This window comes from Athene cunicularia, assembly GCF_003259725.1.
Source record: "Athene cunicularia isolate RWA chromosome 7 unlocalized genomic scaffold, athCun1 chr7_part1, whole genome shotgun sequence".
Taxonomy (NCBI): Eukaryota; Metazoa; Chordata; class Aves; order Strigiformes; family Strigidae; genus Athene; species Athene cunicularia.
Window position 1 is genome coordinate 16154873 of NW_020799107.1, and position 27004 is coordinate 16181876.

A 27004-nucleotide genomic window follows, 5' to 3' on the forward strand; every position below is an offset into this window, starting at 1 on the left:
AGTGTCAGCTTTCTACCTTTGTTTTGCCTATGACACCACAAACTTGTTTCATGGTGACAGCAGAAAACACTATTGCTTCCATAGTACCTCCAGTGGTGGATTGCTGCAATAAGGACTCAAACTCAAGTTCTACAGTAACACAAAAACACATAACAAACTACACCATATCCCTAAGTGACATGTTGGGAACTGTCAATATTAGATTAATGGTTGGACTGGATGATCTTCAAGGTCCTTTCCAACATAGACGATTCTGTGATATATGCAAGGGTAACCCACTTTAAGCATTTTTTGTGAGCACACTAAGTCTTTTGAAGTTTGAAATTAATAATCATTAAGATATCTGCAATTCATAATCACATTAAAAAGGTAAAACAACTCACATACATATCAGGTACTAAACCACAGAGAAGCAATACTTGTCTTACCACTTCAGCTCCAAGATCAGACTAGGGCCGTTTGCGATTCCAGACTACATTAAATCCAACACATGGAGTTCTATGACTTTTGTATATTTGCATCAGCCAAGATCACTACATTTCACCAATATCTGGCTGTTTCTGCAATACTGAGAACACATTCATAGAAAAAACCTACCTCTTGTTAACTTGCTGACACAACTTATTCTACTCTTTTCATGTAAAATTAGAATGCTCTGCATACAACCTTTCAATTACCCTTGCCACATATATATGAAACTGAAGGACAATATAGTCTTATTTTCTACTGTAAGCAATGGAAATTCTTAGTAGATAAGAATATTATTGCAAAAACTGGATATAACTGGGCTTGTCTTGAAACTGTTCTCTCTTGATGCAAGATGAGTAATCAACTATTTATTTCTCAACTTTGAGTCTTCTTTCCTGTAGTTCTTTCTGTAATTCATAATTAGTCACAGAACTACATGCTCTATTTCCTCAGGCAGATGTATTGCTCATGAGGAGTTTTTCTACCCTTATATTCAGTGCTTTCCATGGTCATACTGATGCTGTTTTTCACTGGGAGTTTTGCTTCAGTGAGGACTGCAGGATTGAGTCTGTACAAGACACCCATACAAGAGCACAACGTTCCTTAGAACATGAAGACATTAGTAAACTTATCAAGCAAGAACTGCCGCTGAATTCTGAATGACACACACAGTTATGTGCTGGAAATATTTAAATCTGTTGAGCTTTATGTGTTCTCTGTCATTCAGCCTGCCTCCAAAGTCACAGCTGGTAAAACAAAATTGGTCATTTTACCACAATAAGGCCAATGATGCAGCTCAGCGAGCACCACTCGTCCTTTATCTTAAACTGTGAGCCTAATTACAGACCCCAGATAATAGATATTTGTTGGCAATGAGAAAACAAATATTTTCATCTCAAAATACTTCTATGACAAATTTTTAAAAATTAAAAATGCATCTACTTTTTTTTTAAAAAACTATTTTGGTAAACATAGCCATACATTTTATAAACAGAAATCAAGAAATGGCCTCCAGTGACCAAATTGCATCAGCAGCCTACAATATTGTTTCTAATGAGAAATTATCAGATGAACATCCAACACCTGTCACCATGAACAGGCTCTGGCAATCACAGCCCTATACACATAAGTTGCTAGTTGTTTTTCTAGCAGACTGAAGAGAGAATAGTTCTGTTGACAGTTGCCTAGGTTTATACATAGACAGTTTTTACATCACATTAAACCATTCATGCATATTTCAAAAAACTAAATGAAACAACCATAGAGAAAGCACGAAGTCAACCAAGCATACTAATGAAATTTTGCTAAAAAAGGTTACTTAAAACAAATGGTTTCTATTAAAATAGGTAACTGACATTAATTAACACCTGATAAATTCTCACACAAATATGAAGTCCTGCCACTCTAGAGCATCCACACCTTGGTTAATCCTCAAAAAATAACCAGGCAATTCTTGACTGGGCTCAGAGGATTTTGTAATGCACTCAGTTTGTGGTCCATTCAAATCAATAAGAGGTTTCCACTGATCTGAATGAAAAATTCAGATCCTAAACACTCTCCCTTTCATCTGTCTCCTACTAAAGGCTACCCAAGTTTGACTGACTTCCAGTAATATATTTCACCAAAGTCCACTTGGCAGGAAGCAGAATACTATATTCAGCTTTGTAAGGTTAAGATAGAAACTAAGAGTTTAGGTGCCTGCAGGAGCAGAAAATCAACACAAAATCCTCTGTGTATATGGAAGCAGGCCTTTGAAGTTGCTTTTTAGATCAGTGGAAAGCTGTCATCAATGTGAATGCTGTTGAATGAAGCTTCCATGGTTGGAACCACAGCTGTGAATTGCCTCAAGAGACCAGCAGATCAGAAAGAATACATGATCTACAATAAAACTGGAAGCAACGTCAGAATCATGGGATGGCAAAATGGCTCCAGGTGTAAAGCAATTGTCTACCCACTGAGTTGATCTAGGGGGCTTCAAAAGTAATTGAACATCCTTTCCTCAATGTGCCTAGAATTGTGAAGTCTTGACCATACTGGGCACTGATCTCCCTTAAGTCTTTCTTAACCAGATCTATGAGCAAGGCATTTCCATCCCTATCCAGCCTACAAGGCATGAACCATATGTTGAGACTGTATGTACCAAATCACAGCATATGAGACAGCTGGGAAAGGTGGTAGCTCCTCACATAATTTTTAACTTCTTAGGGCCTAGCACAGTTACATAAACCTTTCTCAGTCAAGGAAGCAGTCAGATCATAGCACTCTAACTACACAGTTAGGGGGCACCAGCAAAATTACCCTTATTCTGAGAACAACAGGTACAGTACATCCTAAGAGAAGATTTGAGGGGAAGGGAGCAGCTTTTGAGGGGAAGCTCCTGCCAAATTTACTCTCCAGACACCTTCTCACTAGCAACTGATGCACTTCTAAAGAGTTTCTCCTTTTCCATTCCCCCTCCCTTTTCTCTGAAAGGACTGTTTTTCTTGTGTAAATATCTGGTTCAAAACTGTTACCATACACCTTCAATTTCTTATCTTCTAGAATATCAAAGGCATATATCTATTCAAACAATATGTAAGTGTCTTAATCCTAACAAGGATATGCTGCTTTAAACCCCAATCAAAATCTGCTGAGGGAAAAGAATCAGTTAAGAGGAAGCAGAACATAAGACATTACCACCTCATTGCTGAAACAAAAATATCGTTCTTGTTTAAATATTTTACTATCTTTTAATTACAAAGACAGATTTATCTGATATTTCACTCTTTACTGGAATGGATGCTCTTTATTCTCCATAGGCCATACACAGTTACAGAAGTCTGGATGGGATCCAACAGCATATGATAAATTTACAATGAGCTGAAAGTTAAACAGAAAACTCTAACTACGAGACTGTAGGATCCTAATTACATGAAGGGGTGGAGGGTACCAATCCACTTTTTAATGTTTTTAAGAGTCCTGATCTAATAAAATAAAAATTGGGTTATCTGTGTTCACTCTTTCTCAGAAGAGAATGATGGCTATATATCTTGTAACACATAAACACACATTTTCTCCCTTTTGCTTGTGATTTTACATGACTATTTATTTATTTTGCTGCCACTACTTAGCAGATTAACAGTGAGATATGGGCTCAGCTTCAAAACAAATACAAATCCACAAATGAACAAAATTTTAACTACCTCTTTAAAACACACTTAAATCAAGATTTATTCACTAGTCTCCAGCTTAGAATATTTAATCAGCCAGCATAATAATGAGCAAAAATAAATGGTAAAAGGTAGTCAGTTCCAGAATTATGCACAAATCTCCTTTTGATTTTCAAGATTCACTTTATGCATTGCGAAAAGAAAAGTGCTTCAAGAAGACTATAAAGAGGATGTCAAAAGAAACCTTCTAAGAAACCTCCTTCACATGAACAATCCTGTGTTTCAAAATGATATATCTGATAAATTAAGTCACCTTTAAAGTAATGAGTACAGACAGAAATAACGTGCTAAGCACATTAAATTATTTTGAAGGTCAAATAATAACCTTCAAAAAAATGTACTAAACCAAATCTCAATTATAGAATTTTGTAGTTCATACAGACAGAAAGAAAATGGATGAAAAAGTATTGCTAAGTGTTCTGCTTGGGAACATCTGGATTATCTTTGACTTTCTCAGTTGAACATTGCAATTCACAGGCCACTGATTTCAGTCAGATTTGGCAGCTGCAAGGTTTCATTAGCTTTTTTAGGACTTGACAAGGCATCATTTTCTGTCATTCACTCTTCAGTTTCCAGTTTTGGTTTCTGGCCTCACTGAGACAGAAACAAGTATTTTATTTAAGAAATACTTTTAGATGGAGGTGAAAACATACAGCTTCACATTCCAGTGGTCAAGCTTCAAAACAAATATTTAGCATAATTGAATTATAATTATGCTTTGTCATCTCATTTACTCACAGAAGTTTCAGAGAGCTGAAGAGGCACTAGCAAATTAACAGCAATTGAAACAGAGGAAGTAATAGTAGAGATTTTTATTTATAACCAGTTCACATCTACACTGCAATGTAGTATTTTGCTTTTCTATTAAAACCATTGCTCTGTGAATTTGTAAAGCAGGAGAATGTCAGTTGCCAAAGAAATAAAAATGGGACAGTAATACTTCGGTGCCTGACTGAAATACATATGGTGTTGTCTAGACACTATACTTCTGTAGCTGGAATATTAAAATACTGCAATTACACTGCACATTTGTAGAATTGTACGGGAAAGTAATATAACTGTTAAAATCTGAAAGTGAAAATCCCACAGATAAATATCTAAGGGCAAGTCCTGACTTGTGTGTGTTTCAATCTTTCACTGTACATCAGCCAGTTTAAGAGGCCTGAGGAGGCCACCTTCCTGAAGGCACTGCCCAGCAGAGCAGATCCGCTCTTGGAAAGCTAAAATTGGCTCAATGAGAGGAAGACTTAGAGGGATGCCACAAACTTTCTTCTAAGAAGTGGGGGAAGATTGCCAAGGTAAAAATTAGACAATTAAGAGTCTTGACACAGAACCCGGTCCCACAGTTCCGTACTCCTGCTGAGACCTGCCTCTGCCCAGTACCCCCACAGCAGCAAAGGCTCTGTCATACCACAGGCTGTCTGCCAACAGGCTTCATATTGTCCTGGACATGTAAGGTAACACAGGATACCTGTGATTTTCCGACTGGCTGAGACATGCTTTTGGGGGCCCTTCTTTCCATAAAGAGTAAAATGTTTTCACTACATTACTCCCATGAAAAGATGGACTTGCTTCACAGAACCACAGGAGCATTTTTGCCACTCATGCTTCTTCTTTACCTTTATTTCTTTGTATGACTAATTTAGCTCTTATTTTCAAAGAGGAAGACATCTTCTTACCCTTCCATTTCATGGAGGGAAGCCTCCTCTTAATTGATGTTCTACAGAAATACAAATAAACCTAACAATAATGCCATAGAAGAAGTTTTTTACCGTATGCTTGATATGGCTGGCACTGAACACGGAATTCAATCATTATGCTTGACAAAAGCAAGCACTTAAACCCCTCCATTTTCAACAGGAAACAAGGATTACTCCTTAGTTTTACTTTATGACTCAAACCTTACTGTTTGCACTTTAATCTGGTTCATAGCATTGTAAGAACTGGTATTATTCTGATAGCCCTACTAGTCTGGTTCAGAAATTAATACTTATAGAGGGAATACATTAGTTAATGGTGGCATATTTCCAATGGACCATTAGGAGGATCATTATAAAAATTCTGAAGTAATAGACTGAATAAATGCTGAAGCATAGAGAGACATATAAGATGTGTAAGAGTACCATTTTTTAAAAAAGCAATTATAATTTATGGTAATATGCTTTCTGAGCATGAGGACTGTATGTGGAATGGAATTTATTTGTTCCCTCTCCTATTCCATCCAATAAGCTTGATTTTAAAACACTTGAATTTTTGTCTGCTTTTTAAAAACAGTGTATGATTTAGGAATCCTTGTAGATTATAACTGGAGTGAAGACTAATAAACACAGTATGATAAACATGATTAATTTATTCATTAAAAAAACATGTCCCATGACAGCAATTCCAATAAACCCTCTCTTATGCATAACTAAATGACAATAATATCACTAAGACTGTAGCCCAATAAACCTGTAAGATGCTATCTTAAAACTCATGAGTGTCTTGAAACAAGTGGCCAGGCTGTGGAAAATACCCTGGGTAAAATATTGACTCATATAAGCTCGGGAATCTAGGAAAGAATTAAGGTAGTTAAAATAAATTTAAGGCAAAAACCACTAATGGTGCAAGTAATGTGCAACAAAGCAATTAGTGATGTAATGACAGACAAAAAACCCTACAGAGCTGAAATACTAAAACATCATGAAACATGTGAAAATCAAGAGGGATGGGGGGTTTTCTTGAATGCAAGATTTAACCACCACCTCATGTTGAATATTCTAGCATAAGCTTCACAAACAAGCATCTCCTGGGTAAATCAACATATCCAGAGAAAAAGAAGAGTTCAAAGGAGCAATGGCAAATGACAGGCATATGACAATGGATTGTTCTGAGTATAGGACACAACATCCTAGCAAAAGGAAAGACAAGACAATGCCCAGATTGGGAAAATACCAAAGGAGGAAAAAAGTAAGAAGAGCAAAAAGTAAAAATGCGACACAAAAAAGAAAATGAAGAGAAATGAACAAAAATTCCCAAAGGCAAAAATAGGATAATCTCTCAAAAAAAAACCAAAAAACCAAAACCTGCAGGAGAGCTGAGCATGCACACGACCACTGTGATCGAGCAATGCCCGTTTATTATAACTAAGAAAGCCCTTTTATAACATTCTCCCGCACACATGAGTAACATGCAGTACAAATCCTCAAGATTGGACAGTTAACTTAGCCCGCGCTTTAAACCTTCTTACGACTGGATAAAAAGTGCCACATCATCCTTGCCAGGCACCTGCCTTGTGTAACTTCCTCTTCCATCCCAAACCCTTCCGGAGGTTGTTTGTCTCGTCAAGTTTCTCCCCACTCATTCAGGGTCAGATCCTTATTGCATTCTTGCTCGGCTGAGGCTTTTATCAGTCTTGTTCTCACACAGGATTGCTCACATGTCTATTTTCCCGCAGAAAGTCCTCTTGAATCCCAACAAAAACCCAACCCCACAAGCACCATTTGCTAAACACTTAGTGAGAGCCAAAGAGGACAGAAGTGAGAAAGCAAGGTTAGCAGAGAGATAATTAAAATATTTAAAGTAGGATAGTAACGAAACATGGAAAAAAGAAAAGAGCAGGCAGAAATCATTCTGTGTGGGTAAGAGAACATTGACATTTGGCATGGGGAGATAAAACAAGAAGATAACCAAGACTATAATCTAGAAAACTGAAATACACTACAGACCTTTAAAAAAGGTATGTTTTGAAGGCAGACTGTGTCTACCACAGAAGGCACACTGCCATATGCTAGTGTGCATATCCAGAAATGGGTAAAAACTGCAAACTAGCTGGTGGTGGAGGAAGGCAGAAGGAATACATTAGAATAAAGAAGCAGCTATGAGAAAAGCATGTTGTTAAAACAAAAAGCAAAACTTCAGATGAAATTTGAGCGCTCTGAAAATTATTAGATTTTTCCTATTGGGAAAGGATTTAATCTTTTGTGGACATTGATCAGAACCATGGCATAAAGAAATGTATAGAATGCAATGGCAGTAAGTATTGAGGATAGAAAAATGTCTTTTAGCTGTATTTTTCTACAGTAAATATTAAGACACTGAATGAGATTCCGAATCACAACACTGTTTTACCTTTAAAACATTCAAAAATATTAGCTATATATGTTCCAAATAAAGTCAGGTGGTATCAACAAACAAGCACTCTATTTCCTCAACAAATCTGGGAAAAAATACATTTCTGTAATTCTGGAAAGACTGACATTTTCTGGCACCTAACAAAAATAAAACTATACAGTCATGTCTTCCCTGCTTTTTTGGAGTGCAGAGTTCTGACTACTGAGATCCTCCCAACTGAATAGACCAAGAATGTAAATTGTTCTCAAAGGGAGGTCTCACAAAGAGCATTTACTGTATGTGTTGATCAACTCCTTCAAGAGGAGAAATATTCCTCTCTCCTGCCCCCCCAAGCTACCAAGGCAAGGTTTGCACAGAAAAAAACCCTAAGTGCTCTCCTTCCAAAAGCACAAGAGTTGCTTCTTCTGTTCCCATAGACTTATAATTTTTTTGTAAATACAACTTTCAGTCATTGGATCTCATAATTCATTTGACAAGTAGATTAAAATGCCAGCCTTAAATCCATTATACACCTAGAGACAACCAGGGCTATGCTCAAATTGCCTCTAACTTTCTTTTAGATATACTATAAAAATATTGTCACTGTTTTTCAATAAAACAAACATAGTTCTCTTTAAAAATAATTACACCTCTCCTGGAATATTTACTTGGTTTGGATCAGTTTTATCAGCTGCTTTTTCAGTCTTTTAACCTAGTTTTATACCCTTTTTATGCTTTCAATGCTATTTTTGAAGGGTTACTAACAACACTGGACAAATTAGTCCAGGGATTGTCTCATTCAGACTGGGTGAATTATTGTGTTTACTGTTTGAATTCCCCCTTATACACCTGCATGGATGAAGTGAACTGTTTTACTACAGCACAAACTGGAAACTTTACTACAGCAGGCTGGAAAGGACCTCAGAGGAGGTCTCTAATCCAACCTCCTGCTCAAAGCAGGGTCAGCTATCAGGTCAGGTCAGGTCAGGTTTCTCAGGGCTTTATCCAATCAGGTCTTCACACTGCAAATTCACTTTCAGTCAATTTTCAAAAAGGATTCTTAAGTTATCATCAAAGTCAGCACTTTGAAACCCATCCCTTGAACATGGCCTTTTTTTGTATCCCTACATGCTGCAAATCACATTTAGCTCCATATTAATACTGATGCTATCACAAAACTTACAGGCCAGTTCACCATTATTTACCCCTTTCTTCCTCTTCTTTTTCCCCTTCTTCTCTATTTTATTCCTCCTATTTCTCCAAACACTACTACTGTAACCTTTGTGAACCTAACATTGCACAGTCATTTAATCTGACTAGTTTCTGTTTATTCATATGTAAAATGTGGTCTCTCTACACAGAATGCAGCATTTGTTGTCTTGCCTGGGAGTTTTTCTTGGACTCACAACAGTGGTGAAAACTTGCACCTCCTGGAGCAACTCTTGAGACAAGATGTAGTACAACTGTATTCTAAATGGCCTTTCATTATCATAAAATAAACCCACTGAAATTATTATTATTAACTCCCTGAATACTGTAGTTATAAAGATTTATAACCAATGTCTATTCCAAGAAACATTTCTTTAAAATTTTTATGAGTTCTAACATGATTTCACCTGTGATAGGAAAGAAATATAAGACACTAATTGTTAATAGTAAATGCATAGATGTGTAGTGCATTATTACTGCACTAATCATGAGTAATGATTAAATATACTGCAGAGAATTTTAACATTAATCAAACCGATAACTGTAACAAGTAAGTCAATACCTTTCAAAGCACAGCTCCTTTTCACCAAATATATTTGCAAATAGTGCGATTACTTGTTACTGTACATTTCTGCAAATTACTTCAGAGGGCAAAGCACATAGGTATTTGGTGACTTTTTATTACAAAAATAAAATAACCAATGCCCATTCATTATAATCTTAAAGACAATTACAGTCCTACTAGAATGTGACTAACATCTAAAAAGTTTGTCTTTTTCTTCTGCTTCTATCAGTCAGTGAATGAATTCTTTTACAAATATGAACATCAATATTCTATTTCTAAGAAAAGCATCTGTTTTTCAATTACATCCCATGAAAGTCTCTGGTGCCATGAAATGTATTAGGTGCTTTATTCTCCCTGAAATACCAAACTTTGTGAAGGAATTATCTTTTTTATGCAAAAATCTAATTTAATTTACTTGGCTTAATTCATTATAAGTGATGTGGGCTACTGCATGCCAACATTAACCATAGGCTATAGACTATGTTTTGGAAACCCACAGTGCTAATGGCTTGAAATGCAGTTTCACTTCTTCAGGGCTGCACTCCAAACAGGAACAGAACTTTATTATTTGCCTTCAAACATCAAGTTCTGACTTGTAGTTATAAGGCACAAGTATGTCAAGTTGCCTGCACACCAAGTGCCCTACAAAATCATAAGCTGAACATGTAGTAACTCAACAGAACACAAGCATGTATTTTGCATGTGCAGCAACCTGTGGGTAAAGATGTATACAAGGAAAAAAAAAAAAAAGGTATTTGACAAAGTAGACATCACAGGTAAGATATACAAGTCTTAGGAATGCAAATTTATACATGCGTTTCTAAGTTGTCAACTGATACAGCTTTAACCTGAGATAGTGTTCCCGACTTAAAAAAGCAACTCTTGCAGCACCCCCTTTTACCTCCATGAATGACGGACAGCATTATCACTATTTCATAGTGAAATACTGCTCTCTAAAGTTGATTCGCATGCTGATGAGACACTGTGTGGTCTGAACATCCTCCTTGTCAGCATTATGGCTCCAACTCCACGTAACTTTCCCATCACAGAGCAACTATGAAGGGGACTACAGGTTTTTCCGCTAAGCAGCAAGGCTTATTTAATTCAAACATTATCTTCCCCAAAACCCACTGCAGAAAAAACCCAAACTCTCTGGATTAAGTATGAAGATGGATATCACACTAGGCCATTCCTGACTGGCACAACCACAAGGTGAGGTAGCTGACTAAAGATGTTCCATAGCCAGTAAGTCTAAGGGAATCACTCACCCAGCGTATTCCTAAGGCAGCAGTGACTGCAAGTCTCTTGTGAACCTGAACCTAAATGCAAAGCTTCCCCCAAAGAAGTTAGATGTGGGAATATGATGTGTCCTCAACTGTGGGTGATTCTCAACCCCAAAACCAAAGTACTGCAATTTGCAGCCTCTGTGTGCAGTTGCCAGCACTTGGTATTTGAGACCAGCAAAAGGAATTCAGTTTTCCTTCTTTTCATTATTCAGAGAATTTAACACAGTAACTAAGGCTTCATTTGCCTGCAGCTGTTTCAGAGAGAGAAAGGAAAAAGGAAAATGAGAAAAACCCACCAAATCCATGAGTTTACACAATTTAAATCATGAAGGACCATTTTGAAAGTGAAGCAAAATGCAATTTTAACAGACCCTAAATTGTCTGCTTCATGCATGCTCACTTAATACCGAACCAAGACATTCTTAAAATTTCAAGCAGCGAAACCTGCTCTGGTTACCTTGGTGATAAACTAAAGACAAAAATTGCACATAATTGTTGCCGATGTCACTGCTCCCAATTGTTTCCAAGGTTACAGAGTACCTCAAATAATTGTGATGTTTCATTTCTAGACTGTATTGGAAGCCAATTTTCTGTTCTCAGTAAATTGTTTAGTGCTGCAGGTAATCTATCTAAACCTTATCTAATAAGGCATCAGCAGCCTCTCAGCAACCTCGAGTAATGATGTAGATTTATATGTTGAAAATGTAGCTCCCTAGTTCTTTACTGAGCAATTTGACTCCTAGATTATCTCAATTATTATTATCCTAAGAATCTATTTCCATAACAAAGTATATTAATCAATCATATAAAAATATCTGAACAATGAATGTCTTACTGCGAAGCAATATTACATGTGAATGAACTACCTGGAAGGAAGCTGTTCTCTTGGCTGAATGGTGGAAAATTGGCTGTTAACTATTTATAATTGACTGATGTTCCCACCATCTTCCAACTAATTTTAAATGCAGAACACAAGTATTTTGCTGCACTAAAAAAAATTCAGCCATGCTCCATTGCGACCTCCAGTGTACCATACACTGTAGCATCAATCTCCCTAAAAATCAGTAACTACTACATGTAAGGATTACTCTGCTAACCCTCACAGTATTACTGCCTCAGGACAACTACAGACAATGCTGTTAACTACTGTAGTTGTGTCAAGAAAAGTTTTAAAAACACACTAAAAAAAAAAAGTATTTTTAGTCTACAATAATAAAAGCAAGACTTTGTAGCTCAGCTCTGTCCTCTAAATCTAACTAAGCCACATTTCAAATCCTCACTTCTGAAAGAGACAGCAGTCAGTAGATGTCCATCTACTACTTCTCCTTCTGGATGTGCCTTTCATCACTTGACTGCTCTCAGACTGAAGGGCTTGACCTTGTCAGCATGAAATTTTCCATTATAGCAAAACAAATGGCACTTACTGTATCTTAGCAGTCTGTTATTACTTATGCAATGGATTTTGAAAAGTAATAATTTACTTTAGAAACTGGTTGACTAAAACAGTTTATGTGCATTTAATGCATGAAATGAACTGCATATGGAATCACTAAAAACATGTCAGGCATGTCAGCTTCTACCTAGAGTTCAGAAAGGGTTAGAGTGCAGCACAGAGAATAAAACAGAGTACCAGAGGTGATTCTTTTTTGTTTGCTTAGAAAATGGCTGAGATCTAAGCATGTTTATTTTCATGATCATTCATTTGAGTTTCTCAATGAATTCATTTCAGCTGCATACATTTTAGCTCTTCTGTTTGTAATTCCTATAAATGTTCTAGCAACAAATATACTGGTAGGAATGTTTGCTGAAACAATCTGTTTTAAATAAGCACGAAGAATATGCATATAAAACAATACCTTTCTATTTGTAGTTGCATGTATTCATGACAAAGCCAGTTGGAGGAGAGACCCTTAAAGAATCAAACACCAGCAACATACTATGCAGGCAAAATCTTCCTTAATAGCTGAAATAGTAAATGCTTACCACAGACTATTCAACAAGCCACAGAGCATGAATTACTTGCTGAAATTAGGCTATGAATACATCTGAACAAAGAATACATTTGCAAAAATCAAATTCTATCCTTACTCTACTTATGAAAAGGAATAGAAAGACAAAAATCAATAAGAAATAGTTACGTAGCCGTATATATGTTATGTGATAACTGAATAACTAAAGAGAGGAGGGAAATTGCACCAAGATGATTTAAGTTTAGGACTCACTCTCTACTGTCTTAGGTAGTATACAAATATAATATTTCACTACTTTCTCAAATACATTAAAATGTCATAAGCTAATGGGGAGAAGACCCCATTTTGCTACAATATGGCTGCTAACTGCATACACTTCAATTTTTAGATCTACTGCCAGATTTAAAAGACTAGTTATCCATACATATTTGGTACAGTTTTAGACACAAACAGCTCTCTGCTTTTTAGACACAGATGATGTAATGAAGGTAACACTACTACCAGCCACTCATTACTCAGTTCAACCCTGGCACAAATTTATTTAAGCCTGATATTCAAACCCTAGGATCCATTTGACTTTTACCAGTTCATATACCTGTTAAAAATTCATTAGTAATTAATAAATCCTATATACCTTTATAAGGGCAGAGCCCCTGCCCAGACATCTTTTGGCACTTTGCAAACTGTGAGACAACGTGATAGTGACAACATGAAAATATCTTGTCCTTTCTCCATGGAATTAATACATGCTGAGCCAGATTATACAAACAAAATGCCAGGAGATTCATCTATGACTAGCAGTGTATCCCAGTGATTGAAATGGCCCAGTCCCATTTCACACCTTCACTGATGATCTGGATGATGGGGCAGAGTGCACCCTCAGCACATTTGCTCACGTTCCAACCTGGGAGGAGCGGCGGATACACCACAGGGTTGTGCAGCCATCCAGAAAGAAGGAACCTCAACAGGCTGGAGAAATGGCCCCACAGGAACCTCGGGAACTTCAGCAAAGGGAAGTGCAAAGCCCCGCACCAGTGTATGCTGGGGGCTGACCGGCTGGAAAGCAGCTTTGCATAGAAGGAACTGGGTGTCCTGCTGGACACCAAGTTGAACATGAGCCAGCAATGTGCCCTTGCGGCAAAGAAGGCTAAGGGCATCCCGGACTGCATTAGGAGGGGTGTTATCAGCAGGTTGAGGAAGGTGATCCTTCCCCTCTACTCAGCACTGGTGAGGCCACACCTGCAGTAGTGTCTCCAGTTCTGGGCAGGAGAGATACCAGAGAGGTACAAAGCTACTGGAGACAGTCCAGCAAAGAATCACTAAGATTGATTAAGGGACTGGAGCACCTCTCACCTGAGGAAAGGCTGAGACAGGTTGGACTGTTTAGCATAGAAATATTCAATATTCAAATTATTAATATATATATAAATATATGAAGGGAGAGTGAAAAGAAGACTCAGCCAGGCTCTTTTTGGTGGTGCCCAATGACGGCAAAAGGCAATGGGCACATACAGAAAATCAGAAGGTTCTGACTGAACATCAGGAAACACTTTTTCACTGTGAGGGTGACTGAGCACTGGCACAGGTTGCTCAGCAAGGTTGTGGAGTCTCCATCCTTGGAAATACTTAAGAAGTGTCTGGACATTGTCCTGGGCAGCCTTCTATAGGTGACCCAGATTGAGTAGGAGAGTTGATCCATCCAGCCAGTGCTTGACCCAGCAGACTGTTTGCTCATCTAGTCCATGGGCAGCCAGTTTTTCTATGAGAATTCTATGGGGAACTGTGTCCCACAGCATTCTCCTGGCAAACCTGACTGTTTGTGGCTTGGATGGGCACACGCTTTTCTGGGTAAAAAACTGGCTGGATGGCTGGGCCCAAAGAGTTGTGATGAACGAAGTTAAATCCAGTTGGCATCTGGTCACAGGTGGTGTCTCCCAGGGCTCGGTTTTGGGGCCACTCCTGATTAACATCTTTATTGATGATCTAGATGAGGGGTTTGAATGTACCCTCAGTAAGTTTGCAGATTACACCAAGTTGGGTGAGAGTGTTGATCTGCTCGAGGGTAGGGAGGCTCTGCAGAGAGACCTGGACAGACTGGAATGATGGACTAAGGCCAAGGTCAAAAATATGAGCTTCACTAAGGCCAAATGCTGGGGGCTGCCCTTGGGCCACAACAACCCCCAGCAGTGCTACAGTCTTGGGGAGGAGTGACTGGAGAGCTGCCAGTCAGAGAGGGACCTGAGGGTGTTGATTGACAGCCAGCTGAACAGGAGCCAGCAGTGTGCCCAGGAGGCCAAGAAGGCCAATGGCATCCTGGCTTGTGTCAGCAATAGCGTGGCCAGCAGGGACAGGGAAGGGATCTTCCCCCTGTACTTGGCACTGGTGAGGCCACACCTTGATTCCTGTGTTCAGTTTTGGGCTCCTCACTACAAAAAGGACATTGAATGACTCGAGCATGTCCAGAGAAGGGCAATGAAGCTGGTGCAGGGTCTGGAGCACAGGTCGTACAAGGAGTGGCTGAGAAAACTGGGGGGTGTTTAGTCTGGAGAAGAGGAGGCTGAGGGAAGACTTCATCGCCCTCTATATCCCCCTGCTGTGGATGAGTCTCTTTAACCAAGTAAAAAGCAACAGGACAAGAGGTAATGGCCTCAAGTTGCACCAGGGAAGGTTTAGACTAGATATTAGGAAGCATTACTCTACCGAACGGCTTGTTAGGTGTTGGAATGGGCTGCCCAGGGAGGTGGTGGAGTCCCCATCCCTGGAGATGTTTAAGAGTAGAATCAACATAGTGTTGAGGGATATAGTGTAGTTGGGAACTGTCAATGTTAGGTTAATGGCTGGACTGGATGATCTTTGAGGTCTTTTCCAACCTAGAATGCTTTTGGAAAATCCAGGTAGATAATATCCACAACCTTTCCCTCATCCAATAGTTGGGTCATTTTGTCATAGAAGATCAGGTTTGTCAAGCAGAACCTGCCTTTCATAAACCCCTGCTGACTAGGCCTGATCCCCTGGTTGTCCATTATATGACTTTTAATGGCACTCGAGGTGACCTGCTCCATGACCTTCCCTGGCACTGAGGTCAGACTGACAAGTCTATAGTTCCCTGGATACTCCTTTCTGACTCTCTTGTAGATGGGTGTCACATTTGCCACCCTCCAGTCCAATGGGACCTCCCCAGTTAGCCACGACTTCAGGTAAATCATGGAAAGCGGCTTGGTGAGCACATCTGCCAACTCTGTCAGCACCCTTGGGTGTGACCTATCTGGTCCAACAGACCTGTGTGCATCCAAGTGGTGCAGCAGGTCTCTAACCACTTCCTCTTTAATTGTGCTGACCTCAATCTGCTTCCCCTCCCCATCTCCCAGCTCATGAGGCTGGGTGTGCAGGGAACAGCCAGTTCCACTGCTAAAGACTGAGGCAAAGTAGGCGCTGAGCACCTCAGCCTTTTCCTCATCCTTTGTTACTGTTTTCTTCTGCATCCAGTAAAGGGGGGAGATTTTCCCTAATCCTCCTTTTGTTGTTAATGAATTTATAGAAACATTTTTTATTATCTTTAACAGCTGTAGCCACATTGAGCTCTTTTCATAGCTATTACGTTTCTTTTCAAAATTTTAAATCACTGCTACCCTAAGAGACAGTACTGATACAAATGTAACATTTCTCACAAGATAGCATAGTTTGAAGAATTTATGGATCTATTTTACTTTTAAAAGTTTAGGTGTAATGGTATTTGAGAATCTTTTACTTTGTAATAATTTGCCAAAACAGACACACCTAAGTAGTGGCAGCAGATGGAAGAGGTTAAAAGTATCAACTCCCAAATTACCAACTTTGCTAGGCACCTTCTCTTTCATAATTTAGACCCTTCTGTTGGGAGATTTGAAAATATATTCTAGACAGATGACATGTTAACAGAATCATTTCATGGTTCAGTGTCTTCGTAGTATGATTTATCTCTATCTCTAGGCACTGGAGGTCCCTTTTCAGGAGATTTATGAGTTAGATCCAAAAATTCATTTTGATGAGGGAGAATGTGTGCATCATTGCAATACAGAGCACTAACATTTGCTCTAAGACAATGCTTCCTTCTCATTAGCAGTTTTAAGAATGTCTCATGCATGTGATATCACGAACTGTTTCCAAGACACTGCACATTCATACAATAAAATGTTCATGAATGAAAGAGGTATTTTAAATTTTCATTAGTCCATGAATTTGTATCCCCTTCTTTTCCAAAGCTACATAATACATACAGAAATAAGGTTCCGAAGGCTAGTGTTGAATGAAGCATCTGACTTAAATTTTAACTGGCATTTTCTTCTTCACTTTTACTATCAGATATTTGCTGCAGACACTACATTTTCTGTAGTTCAAGAAAAGTGCTTAAGCATCAGACCATATTATCAAAAGTCTGAAGTTAATACTTACACACCTTAAAAATCACAGTGTTCTCAGAAGTGCTCAGCATCCAGCATCATCTGCTGTGAAACTCTGATCAGGTTTTCAGGGGAGTGCAGCACAGTGGGATTACCTATTTTCTACACCTGACTTGAGACACTTGGTGAATTCTGGGGGTTCACCTGCCCTCTAGAAATCAGCTATTTTGTTGAGATAAATTCAACATCTAATCACATTTTATGTTGCTTGACTCAATTAAAGGAAACTTTTTTTCTTTTTCTGTTCAAACAGACTTCTAGTAGATGCAAGACAGAATTCTAGATGTGAGAAATAGTCTAAGTGTGTCTGATTCAGGGCAAGGATCAAAAATGTCAGATCACCAGTGCATGTTTGTCACCCACTTCACGGTGCAGACAGTTTATAGTTCCAGTTTAAAACACACTAAAAATGGAGGACAGGGAGCAACACATCTGTTTGCTGTCTTTCAACTAATGCTATTGATCCAACAGAAGAATTTATTGGCTTTTCACTAGAATCTTCATAATAAAATCCTTACCTTGAACAAGACAAGGGAAGAGAACTGCAAATAAGAAGGGATAAGTCATGTTCTTTATTTAGAAAGGCACAGCAATCAGACAAGACAGTTGCTGCTTATGTTAAAGGAGATGGAGGAGACAGAGGCAGAAAGACATGATTGAGGCCTTGTTATCTACAATGTCCTGTTAAGAACTATCTTCAAACAAAACACTTTCAACAGACCGGAGACAAAAGTATTTGAATCTTTTTACAGCAATGCTGAAAGGACAGAGAAGTGAAAACTATAAAAGAGTTACAAAAAGACAGAGCTAGGAACCTCAGTGCACTAATGGAGAAGGCAAAAATCAAACAACTTAGAGCCATCAGAACTTTCTATATTATCAACTCCTGCTTTACAGACCAGTCTCTGGTCTTATTTAAGAGCTCACAGGGCTTTCACTGCAAGTTCTGTCATTTCTATATAAAGCACAGAGAAGTATAACTGGGAAAACAGTAATTTCAACAGTCTTCCAACAAGATATATACCTAGGATGGGACAGAATGTTCATGGCAACAGGAATGCTTTATTGCTGTTTTCTGTTAATGTACTCCAAAGAGGGGAATGTAAAATACTTCAGATAGAAATGATTAAGATAGATTTGGATTTAATGGGCATAAGGGGCCTCCTCTGCCAGCAATGCCATATGACCCAAACATCTAGGGGTCCTATGATGTATCCATAGACATGCTCATTTGCAGACCTCTGAGCCATTCAACCTGGAGTTTAGTCCATCCCTGGTTCAAGTTACATAATTCAGACATGGACCAGACATGGAGGTGTTAAGTCTTAAGTTTGGGAATAAAGTTTTCATTCCCCCAGAGAGGTTTCTGGGTACTGAAATTTTGACTATGCTTTGCTGAATATTTAATTTTCTAAAGCAGTGTCACTGACCTTCCCTTCCATGGTTGTAACTGCTGTATAGAAGGTATAGAGAAGTGCAATTTCTTACCTACTGGAAGAACATTTAGGCTTTGTAACTAGTACCATCTGAATTTAATATCTTAATTGCTTCTTGTTTAGAGAGCACAAACAGTGTAGGATGTTTGGCTACTGTTAGCTGCTCCCAATTTCCTGTTTAAATTAGCACATGAAAACAGTAAAAGCCAAATCCTTGACTTGATTTCTACACTCCAGATATAACTCCAGAGATCTTGGGGATATGTAACTGCTGTGACTGTTTGTACAAAGTCATTCATTCAATGGTTGATTCAAACCCCAGTCAAAGTAAAGACTCGCTCATTTCAATTATATTAATTTAAGACTAAGGCCTAGCTCCACAGCTCACAAAGTTGAAACTCAATGCCAAGCCTAAGAGCACAATTAGTGTCTGACTCTAGAAAAAAGCCAATGACCAAACTGACATAGAAACTTAACTACTTTATTCCCTACTTGAGAATGGAAGAATTGTGCGGAAACACAAACACACACAGAGATTTCTGTATCTAGCTTTGGCAATTTCAACATTACTAATGTTTTTAAGTACATTCATGAGAACAGACTATTCGGTGCTTGTTAACAAAACTTGAAAACCATTGCAAGGTTTTCTGCTAAAGTAAAGAAATCAGCAGCATGCAAAACAGATCAGTCTAGCACACAGAAGGCAGTATAAATAGAAATATAAGGATCAATTGTAATCAAGAATGTAAGGGAACAAGGAAATAACTCCTGATAACTGCCCTAGTGATGTCCAATTGCCATTTACCGTGAATAGCAATTTCACCTCTTCTTCTCCAAACTAAGTCAAATCAGCCTAAACCAAAAATTATCCTGGGAGAACATATACAAAAGTCAGATATATGCAGTAAATCAGTAGTCCATTACATTTATTGCTCATTATTCACAGTAGTTTTTACATGTAAGATAAAATGGAGCTTGACTGGAGGGTACCACAGTCACACTGCTGTAACTGTGCAACATACTCTGGTGCCATTTGGTACTAGTGCATTTAGTACGTTTACCAATAGCTGAAACCTGATGTACCAGTTTCACATCAAAGCACAAGAAACCACAGCTGAAAGAGGAGCTGTTATCAACAAATTAAATTATGTATGTCTCTGTCAGAAATTAGAGTATGGGTACATACACAAGGCTGGAGTTATACAAGGTTATATTGCTTCTTGATGCAGGTCTTGAAACTACCTCCAGAATCCCAGATTTAGAAGCATGTACCTTAATATTCAGCTCTGTGGTACCCAAACATTAATGTGGCTTGAGTGGCAAGTAACAGTTGTGAGATAGTTTTGGAAACTGCTAACCTCCTGCTAGCGGCCATTTTCCAGGTGAAAGCAAAACCTAACTGAACAAGTTCTTTCTCACTATATCCCTCAGAAGTAGTAAGTTCCAGACTTCACTTGAGACCAGTGCTCTCACCATTCATGAACTGAGGGCAGTCAGATGAATGAGCCCTTCCTCCATCTGACCAGATGTGCAGAATTACATCTTGATTTAAACGATGGGTGGAGCCAAGCCCGCTGTAGGGAAAGCTCAGGCAGGCAGCCTCCTACAGAAAGCAGGAAGCAACAAGCACTAGTGGTTACCAGCCCTCATCTGAGGCAAGAATTCTAGCTGTATGAATAGGCTGCCTCTCATTCACTCTACCCTAACCTAAGCTGTTTGACTGCAGGTATCAGCAGAGTGATTTTAAGACATAAAGACCCCTGTGCACAGCACATATGCCTCTGGAGATGTGACTAGTCTCAGTTAAGTGCTAGTCTCAGTTAAGTAACTTGTTGAGTCCAGAGTCTCACTAAGCCAAGAACTAGGGCTGAGAGCTTTGGCTCAAACCTACGATGGACACGGAGAAAGTGTTGGGCAAAAAACTGAGAAGCAGTAATGAAAAAGAAAAAAAAAACACCAAACACCAAAAAACCCCAAACCAGCAGGATTCCATTTTGTTTTGATTGGATCTTACAATCACATTAAGTCCTGGGGAGAGGGGAAATAGGGATTGACTGTACCTTTCCTCTTCTCACAAGGGAGCTAAGTACTACCAAATAAAGCTAGCTAGTGGCACACAAAAGGAGAGAGTTCTTACAGTAAAACATAGCTACCCTGTAGGCTTCTTCGCTACTCAGTGTTATAAAAGGTGACAATTTGTACTGGATAAATTCAGAGATGATACTCAAGGATACTAACTACCTATAAATGATCAAATGGTTTAATACTTGCATTTATAACTTCAGACACAAATATTATCATGAAAGCTAAAAATTTTAAAATGCCATATCCCTGAGCTCAGAGGATTCTGCACTGAACAATCTCAGAAGCAGAGCTGCAATGCTTCTATAGGTTGCTGCTTGATCACTCAACAGTCAGTGCTTGGAAGAACCACTTTCAACCTGAGAAGAGCCTTAATGCTCATGTTAAAAATGCATTAAAAATACGTGAATTGCAGCACAGATATCAGGAACTATACTAAGACTGCTTCTAAACTATCAAACTACCATAAGAGAGGAAGGCACTTTTTGGTCATATTTACTACTCCTCTGTATTGACTTCAAACAAGTACCAGGAGAGAAGCTCCATCTCTATAGCCCAGGCCCTTACACCATCCAGCACTCATCACGGTCCACTTTATCTAATATGAATGCAGCAGGGTTATAGTTCATAAAATACAAAGCAGAGGGAAATCTCTTGACTTAAAATTTGCTACCATTCTATTTAGTAAATGTACTTACTATTTAATTCATCAGATAGATTCTTCACATTTCTTTTGCTAATTCATAAAGAGACATAACAGCAAACAGGGAAAGAGATATAATATAGATAGTAATCAAAGCCTCTACATGCCCTATTCTACGTATCTTCCTATTGCTTGCTGTTACTTTTTCTACGACTTCTGTCCTTTTAAACTGTTTTGAGCATTGATAACATTTATAGATACTGCTTTAGTAATATGAAGCCTCCCTTGCTGCCTTAATTGCCAGGACTTGTTTTACACTTGTGCAAAGGCAAGATGAACCACGGCTTCAGTATGAATAAATCTGGAAAGAGTGGTGGCAGTTCATGTCTAAGCTGGGTGGAAGGAGATAAGTGTATGACACAGAACCCAGCACAACTGCATCTGCATATAAATAGACTTAATCAGAAATGCAAATTGCAATCAGAAGAAATTTTAAAAGCCTGTGATAACTGTGCAGATAACAAAAGGTCAAACACTTGTATTGCTGAAGGTTTCAAACTGTTATCAGTCAGTGACGATTCTTTCTCTATGAGCAAAATGTGAAAAAGACAAGTATATGCCAGTCTAATCAATGATGGACAAATTATTTCTATATTTCATCTATTATTATAACCGTTCTGTTGTTAAACTCTATTTTACACTGTCAATCTCATCTTAACTTATTCAGGAAGACTCAACAAAATGATAACAAAATGAAACCAAAAAAAGCATGAAATAATACAGCTAATTTACATGACTATATATAGAAGGAATTTCTATCCCTTTTTCATATCCATGTATGACAATCGAAATCTTTTACAATCTAACATCCTTGTGTAAATGAAAAAATAAATTATGAATACAGTTTGCTGAAACTGCCAGACTGCTTCACAGCATTGTCAAAATTGTGTGATTTTCTTCTGCAGTAAAACAAGCCTAAGACTCTAGGAAAATAACATTTTAAAATGTTATTCAACAGTTACAAATGTTGGCTTCTTCCTCTTTTGAAACGAGTGGTTTAATCAATAGTAGCTAAGTACTTTTGAAGGGAGGTACCTTGATATCATATGATTTTATATTCTAAGATAAGAATAAAATAAACACCCAAGTCTTTATCATTTCAAGGCGTTCTAAATATAAATTATTGTAGAAGTCAGATTGAAAAACAAGTCTTTAACATTATAGCTTTTTGCTGTCTTTTCATGTGAGGGATTCTTAGGATTTCAAGCACAAGTGTTTACTAAATATTCTTTCTCCTTTGACTCGATTGCCTTTGAACAAACTAGTGAGTGAAGAGAGCCATCTAGTGCCATACCTTGGAATCTTAAAAAGGGTTTTCACCGGATGCATGTCAAATAAAGGAGGGTCTCCATCCCCCAGTTCAATAGCTGTTATTCCCAAGGACCATACGTCACATCGAGCATCGTATGAGTAGTCATACTGTTGTTCACAAGCAATGACCTATCAGAAAAAAAGCAGAGAAAATAACGTTTTAACCTAATGTACAATTCCCAACATCCTAATGTGACATGAAAGCACTTTTTTGAGTCATGTCTAAAATCCTATGTAGTTTTCACATCCCTATCTTTGCCTATATATCCCGGTTAGGAAAAACACCACAAAAATATAACAGTAAATTAGAACTTCTCTTGGGTTTGTTTTCTTTAAAAACAATCTCCCTCTTTTTTTTCCAATACATTAATTTCCATGGGATGCTTCAAATATCGATGTGAAGAACATCACTCTACTAAGTTCTGGTTTTGAAAGCATTTCTTACAAAAACCTATTACAATAGCAGAGAACCCCATATTGACATTATTTTTATTAACTATGACTATTCGTGGGGATAGACTGATTTGCACAGCTGTTTTTCAGATAAGAATATTGCATCAGTCATTTCTGTCATTTTTTTTTCAGCTTGTCTCTACTAGATTTGAGTAGTTTAAAAAAAAAATAAATCTTAATTAACATACCATGTACCTTGTCTAAGAAAAATGGAAGTTAACAAGAATCTTTCCTTGAACATCAGAACCCTTTTACATTACAAACTTGATGTACATTTCCAGCTAACCCACTGTTTGTATTCTAATCTTATAAGCTAAATATTCATAGAGGCTGTAAACAATTCTGCATCTAAACATGAGATTCAAACTAAAGTTTTAATTTAGCCCCTATCTTTGCAAAGGGTCAAGACAAAAATCACAGCTTCACTGCCTTTTATTCTATCATGATTTGGAATCTTGTCTCAAGTTTGCCTTCCCAAATCTCATTAATCAGACCAACTGCTTCAAAAATCTGTCAGATCCCCACACATTGCATAATTGCTTTCCATTATTTTTCTCAGAGTTTTAAGTATTGTTACTAATGTATAGTTAAATAAACAGAACTTCTGACAGCATGTCCTAGGGCGGCTGTATCTAGGTTCTAGAAGAGAACTTATTTATTTTTTTTACTTCTGAATTCTTGTGTTCAGGCTTCAAACTGGGACAACGCTTTTCAGAGATACCAACATGCAAGTCAGTACCCCAGGTAGCTGCCGGCAGAGAGCCACCCTCAGCCTGATCTAAGAAAACCTTTCCTAGAGAAGCTGCTGATTACAGCTTAATATCTTCGTTACTTTCTCCATAAGCTGCATCTACCAGAGGCATTGCTGCCTCTGGTAGAGATTCTCATCCAACAGGCCCATGGGACCTGTTCATCTCTTACTCTGGGACTCATGACCCCATCACACAGCACTTCATCATTTATTTTATGAGAAATCAGGGGTGACAAACATACTAGTTAAAATAATACTGAAATGGGGGTGGGGGGTGTGTTTGGCAGTAAAGTTAGACATTAGTTAATTCCTTTGCTATATACTAATGGTTCAGTTCTTTTCCTAGAGCAAATCAGTCCAGAAAAATTAAGACCTTTCCTGAATTTTCTATCAATGTTTTGAGAAGTGTTGAGATCTCTCTCTTCCTCCTCAATTTTTTATAGTTAGTATGCCAAAGAAATTTCTTTTCATACCCTACTGGCAGTGGTATTTCCCCTTTATTGCTGTAATGTCAAAGAATCTTCTGATAGAGCATTAGACCAGTGTTTCTCAACTATGACATGATAAAGCAGTCAGCAAAATCTCTGCAAACCATCTGAGAAAAACATACATACACGTTCCCCTACACAGCTATCAAATAAACAGAATGGGGAAAAATAAGGACTGCAAAAGAGGGTTCAGGGATTTTATTTTTTTTTTAACTTGAAGAGGCAGGGTTTTGTTAGATAATGTGGTGTTTTTCAAAGCTGTCACATGAAGATTATTTTCCCATCTCCCTTCTCTTCAACAGAATATTTTAAGTGAAAGCTCTGAAATATTTCTTAGTTCTTCAAAGAGTTCATTATAGCCTTGATCTCATCCCAGAGATCCCTCTAGCTCTTGAAAAAGATGAGTTTTACTGTGCAGTAGATAGATTCTATGCAACTCAAGCATAGCACTTTAAACCACCACTCTTATTTCAGAGACCTATATGATAATTTCATTTCCTTACACCATGCTGTCCTGGTTTTGGCTGGGATAGAGTTAACTTTGTCCCTCGTAGATGGTACTGTGTAGTGTGCAAATAACGTTGATAACACACTGTTTTAGTTGTTGGAAGTAGCGCTTATTCTAAGTTAAGGATTTTTCAGTTTCCCATGCTCTGCCAGCAAGCAGGTGCACAAGAAGCTGGGAGGAAGCATGGCCAGGACAGCTGACCTGAACTAGCCAAAGGGATAATCCATACCACAGAACATCATGCTCAGTATATGAACTGCTGGGGGAATGGCTGGGGTGAATCACTGCTTGGGCATTTGTCAGCAGATGGTGGGCAATTGCATTGTGCATGACTTGTCTTTTTTGGGTTTTATTTCTCTCTTTTTTATTATATTCCTTTTCATTAATATTATTATATTTTATTATTGTTATTTAATTTAGGTATTAAATTGTTCTTATCTCAATATAAGAATGGCTGCATGGTGCTTAGTTGTTGACTGCTGTTAAACAACAACACATGCCTTAGAGAGAAGGAAAGAAATCAAATTTGATGTAAAAACTTGTCAGAAATTTGGTGTGAAGATGCATCAGAGATACTTAAATAATACATTCTAGAGCCCATACTTGGTATTGAGTTTCCTTCATTGCAGTTTTGGTCAGAGACAGAAAGGGAAACTTGAATTTCTTGATTATTTTTGTTTCTTTATGCAGTTTCCCAAATCATCTGTACACTCAAGGACACTTCCTCAAAAAATCCCCCACCACCCATGCAAGTCAGCTTCCCAGGCCATGACTCAGAAGTTGCAAGTAGCTTATCCATATGTGACTAATTAAATGCACTGTGTTCTCTTTCCTTTTTTAAACACATGAGAAATATTTATCTGCTTGGTTAAAAAGCTGCTAGAGTCCATCTCCTGGAAGTGACTACCTCAGAAGTTGCCTGGTTCTCATCAATGTGCCGAGTCCTTTGCAAATACTTGTATATTTGTTCTCAAACTTTCAGATGCAGAGGTATATATTTTCATTTTCAAAGGAAGGAAAAGCAGGATCTTCTCAAAGTCACACTGGACTTTGTCAGCAGTGCCACATACAAAGCAGGTCTCCCACATTCAAAGACACCACCACTTTTGCCTCTACAAGCACATCACAACTGCTCCTAACTACAGGCCAATAGCAAAACTTGCTATGTATCTCAGAAAGTTTAACAAGCTACACTAAAATAATATGAGCATCAGAGGGCTTTGCACTCATAATGGATAAGAAAAGAAAGTATACTGCAACTGCTGTTTTAAAAAATAAAGTTTTTGAGCTTTTCTCACTTCACAATGTATTACCTACCAAAGAGAAAGGAATGTATAACAGATCTTTGTAAGTCTTCTGCTCCACAGCTAACCACTCCAGTAAATATGGTACATGGCAGTAAAATAACATGGCAAAATACTGGCACTCTAACCATGGGGAATTAAACACTATCAGATTGTTCTCCATTCTAATATCAGAACCTGCACCAATTCTTTGAGAAAAATATTCCCCTTAATCCACATTCTCTTTGTTTACAAAAATTCAGGCAGTCGACCATGCAACCCAGTATGTTTTAGACAGCTTGACTACAGTGAGATCAACCTCACAGAAAACATACAAAATGAACTGCTCTTCTGACACCAAGTATGCAGCATTTATATGACTTTAATGATCACTTTGGTTTGAAACAAGTTTTCAATTTCTGTAGGATTTATTAAAAACTTACCAATTTATGCACCACTTCGAGAAACACAAATGCCACCAATTTTAATTTTTAAAGCAAGAATCATATTTTACAGCTTTTTCCACATTGGCAATTTTGTAATTATAGGCTGGCTAGCAGACAACACTTGACCTTCAAATCTGAAGAAGAAAGAGTTCTTTCAGTCATAGTTTACAGGCTAAGTCCTTGGGAATGCCCCAGTCCTGTTTTGCCTTGAAAACTATTGCAACTCCCTGCAGAGCAAAAATCTCTAACAGCCAAGACTATAAAAGACTTATCTTTTATTATGTCCCTGTCCTTACTGGAATTCA

At 38.0% G+C, this 27004-nt stretch overlaps 1 protein-coding gene across 13 annotated transcripts in view; it reads right to left on the reverse strand.

Moving 5' to 3' along the window:
- Window positions 1–27004, reverse strand: part of MYO3B (myosin IIIB) — a 211238-nt gene that overhangs the window by 137012 nt on the left and 47222 nt on the right. For all 13 annotated transcript variants that reach the window (XM_026852307.1, XM_026852319.1, XM_026852312.1 and 10 more), the window contains one exon: window positions 22754–22899. In XM_026852307.1, coding sequence (XP_026708108.1) covers window positions 22754–22899 — 146 coding nt within the window. The remainder of the gene's footprint in view (window positions 1–22753; window positions 22900–27004) is intronic.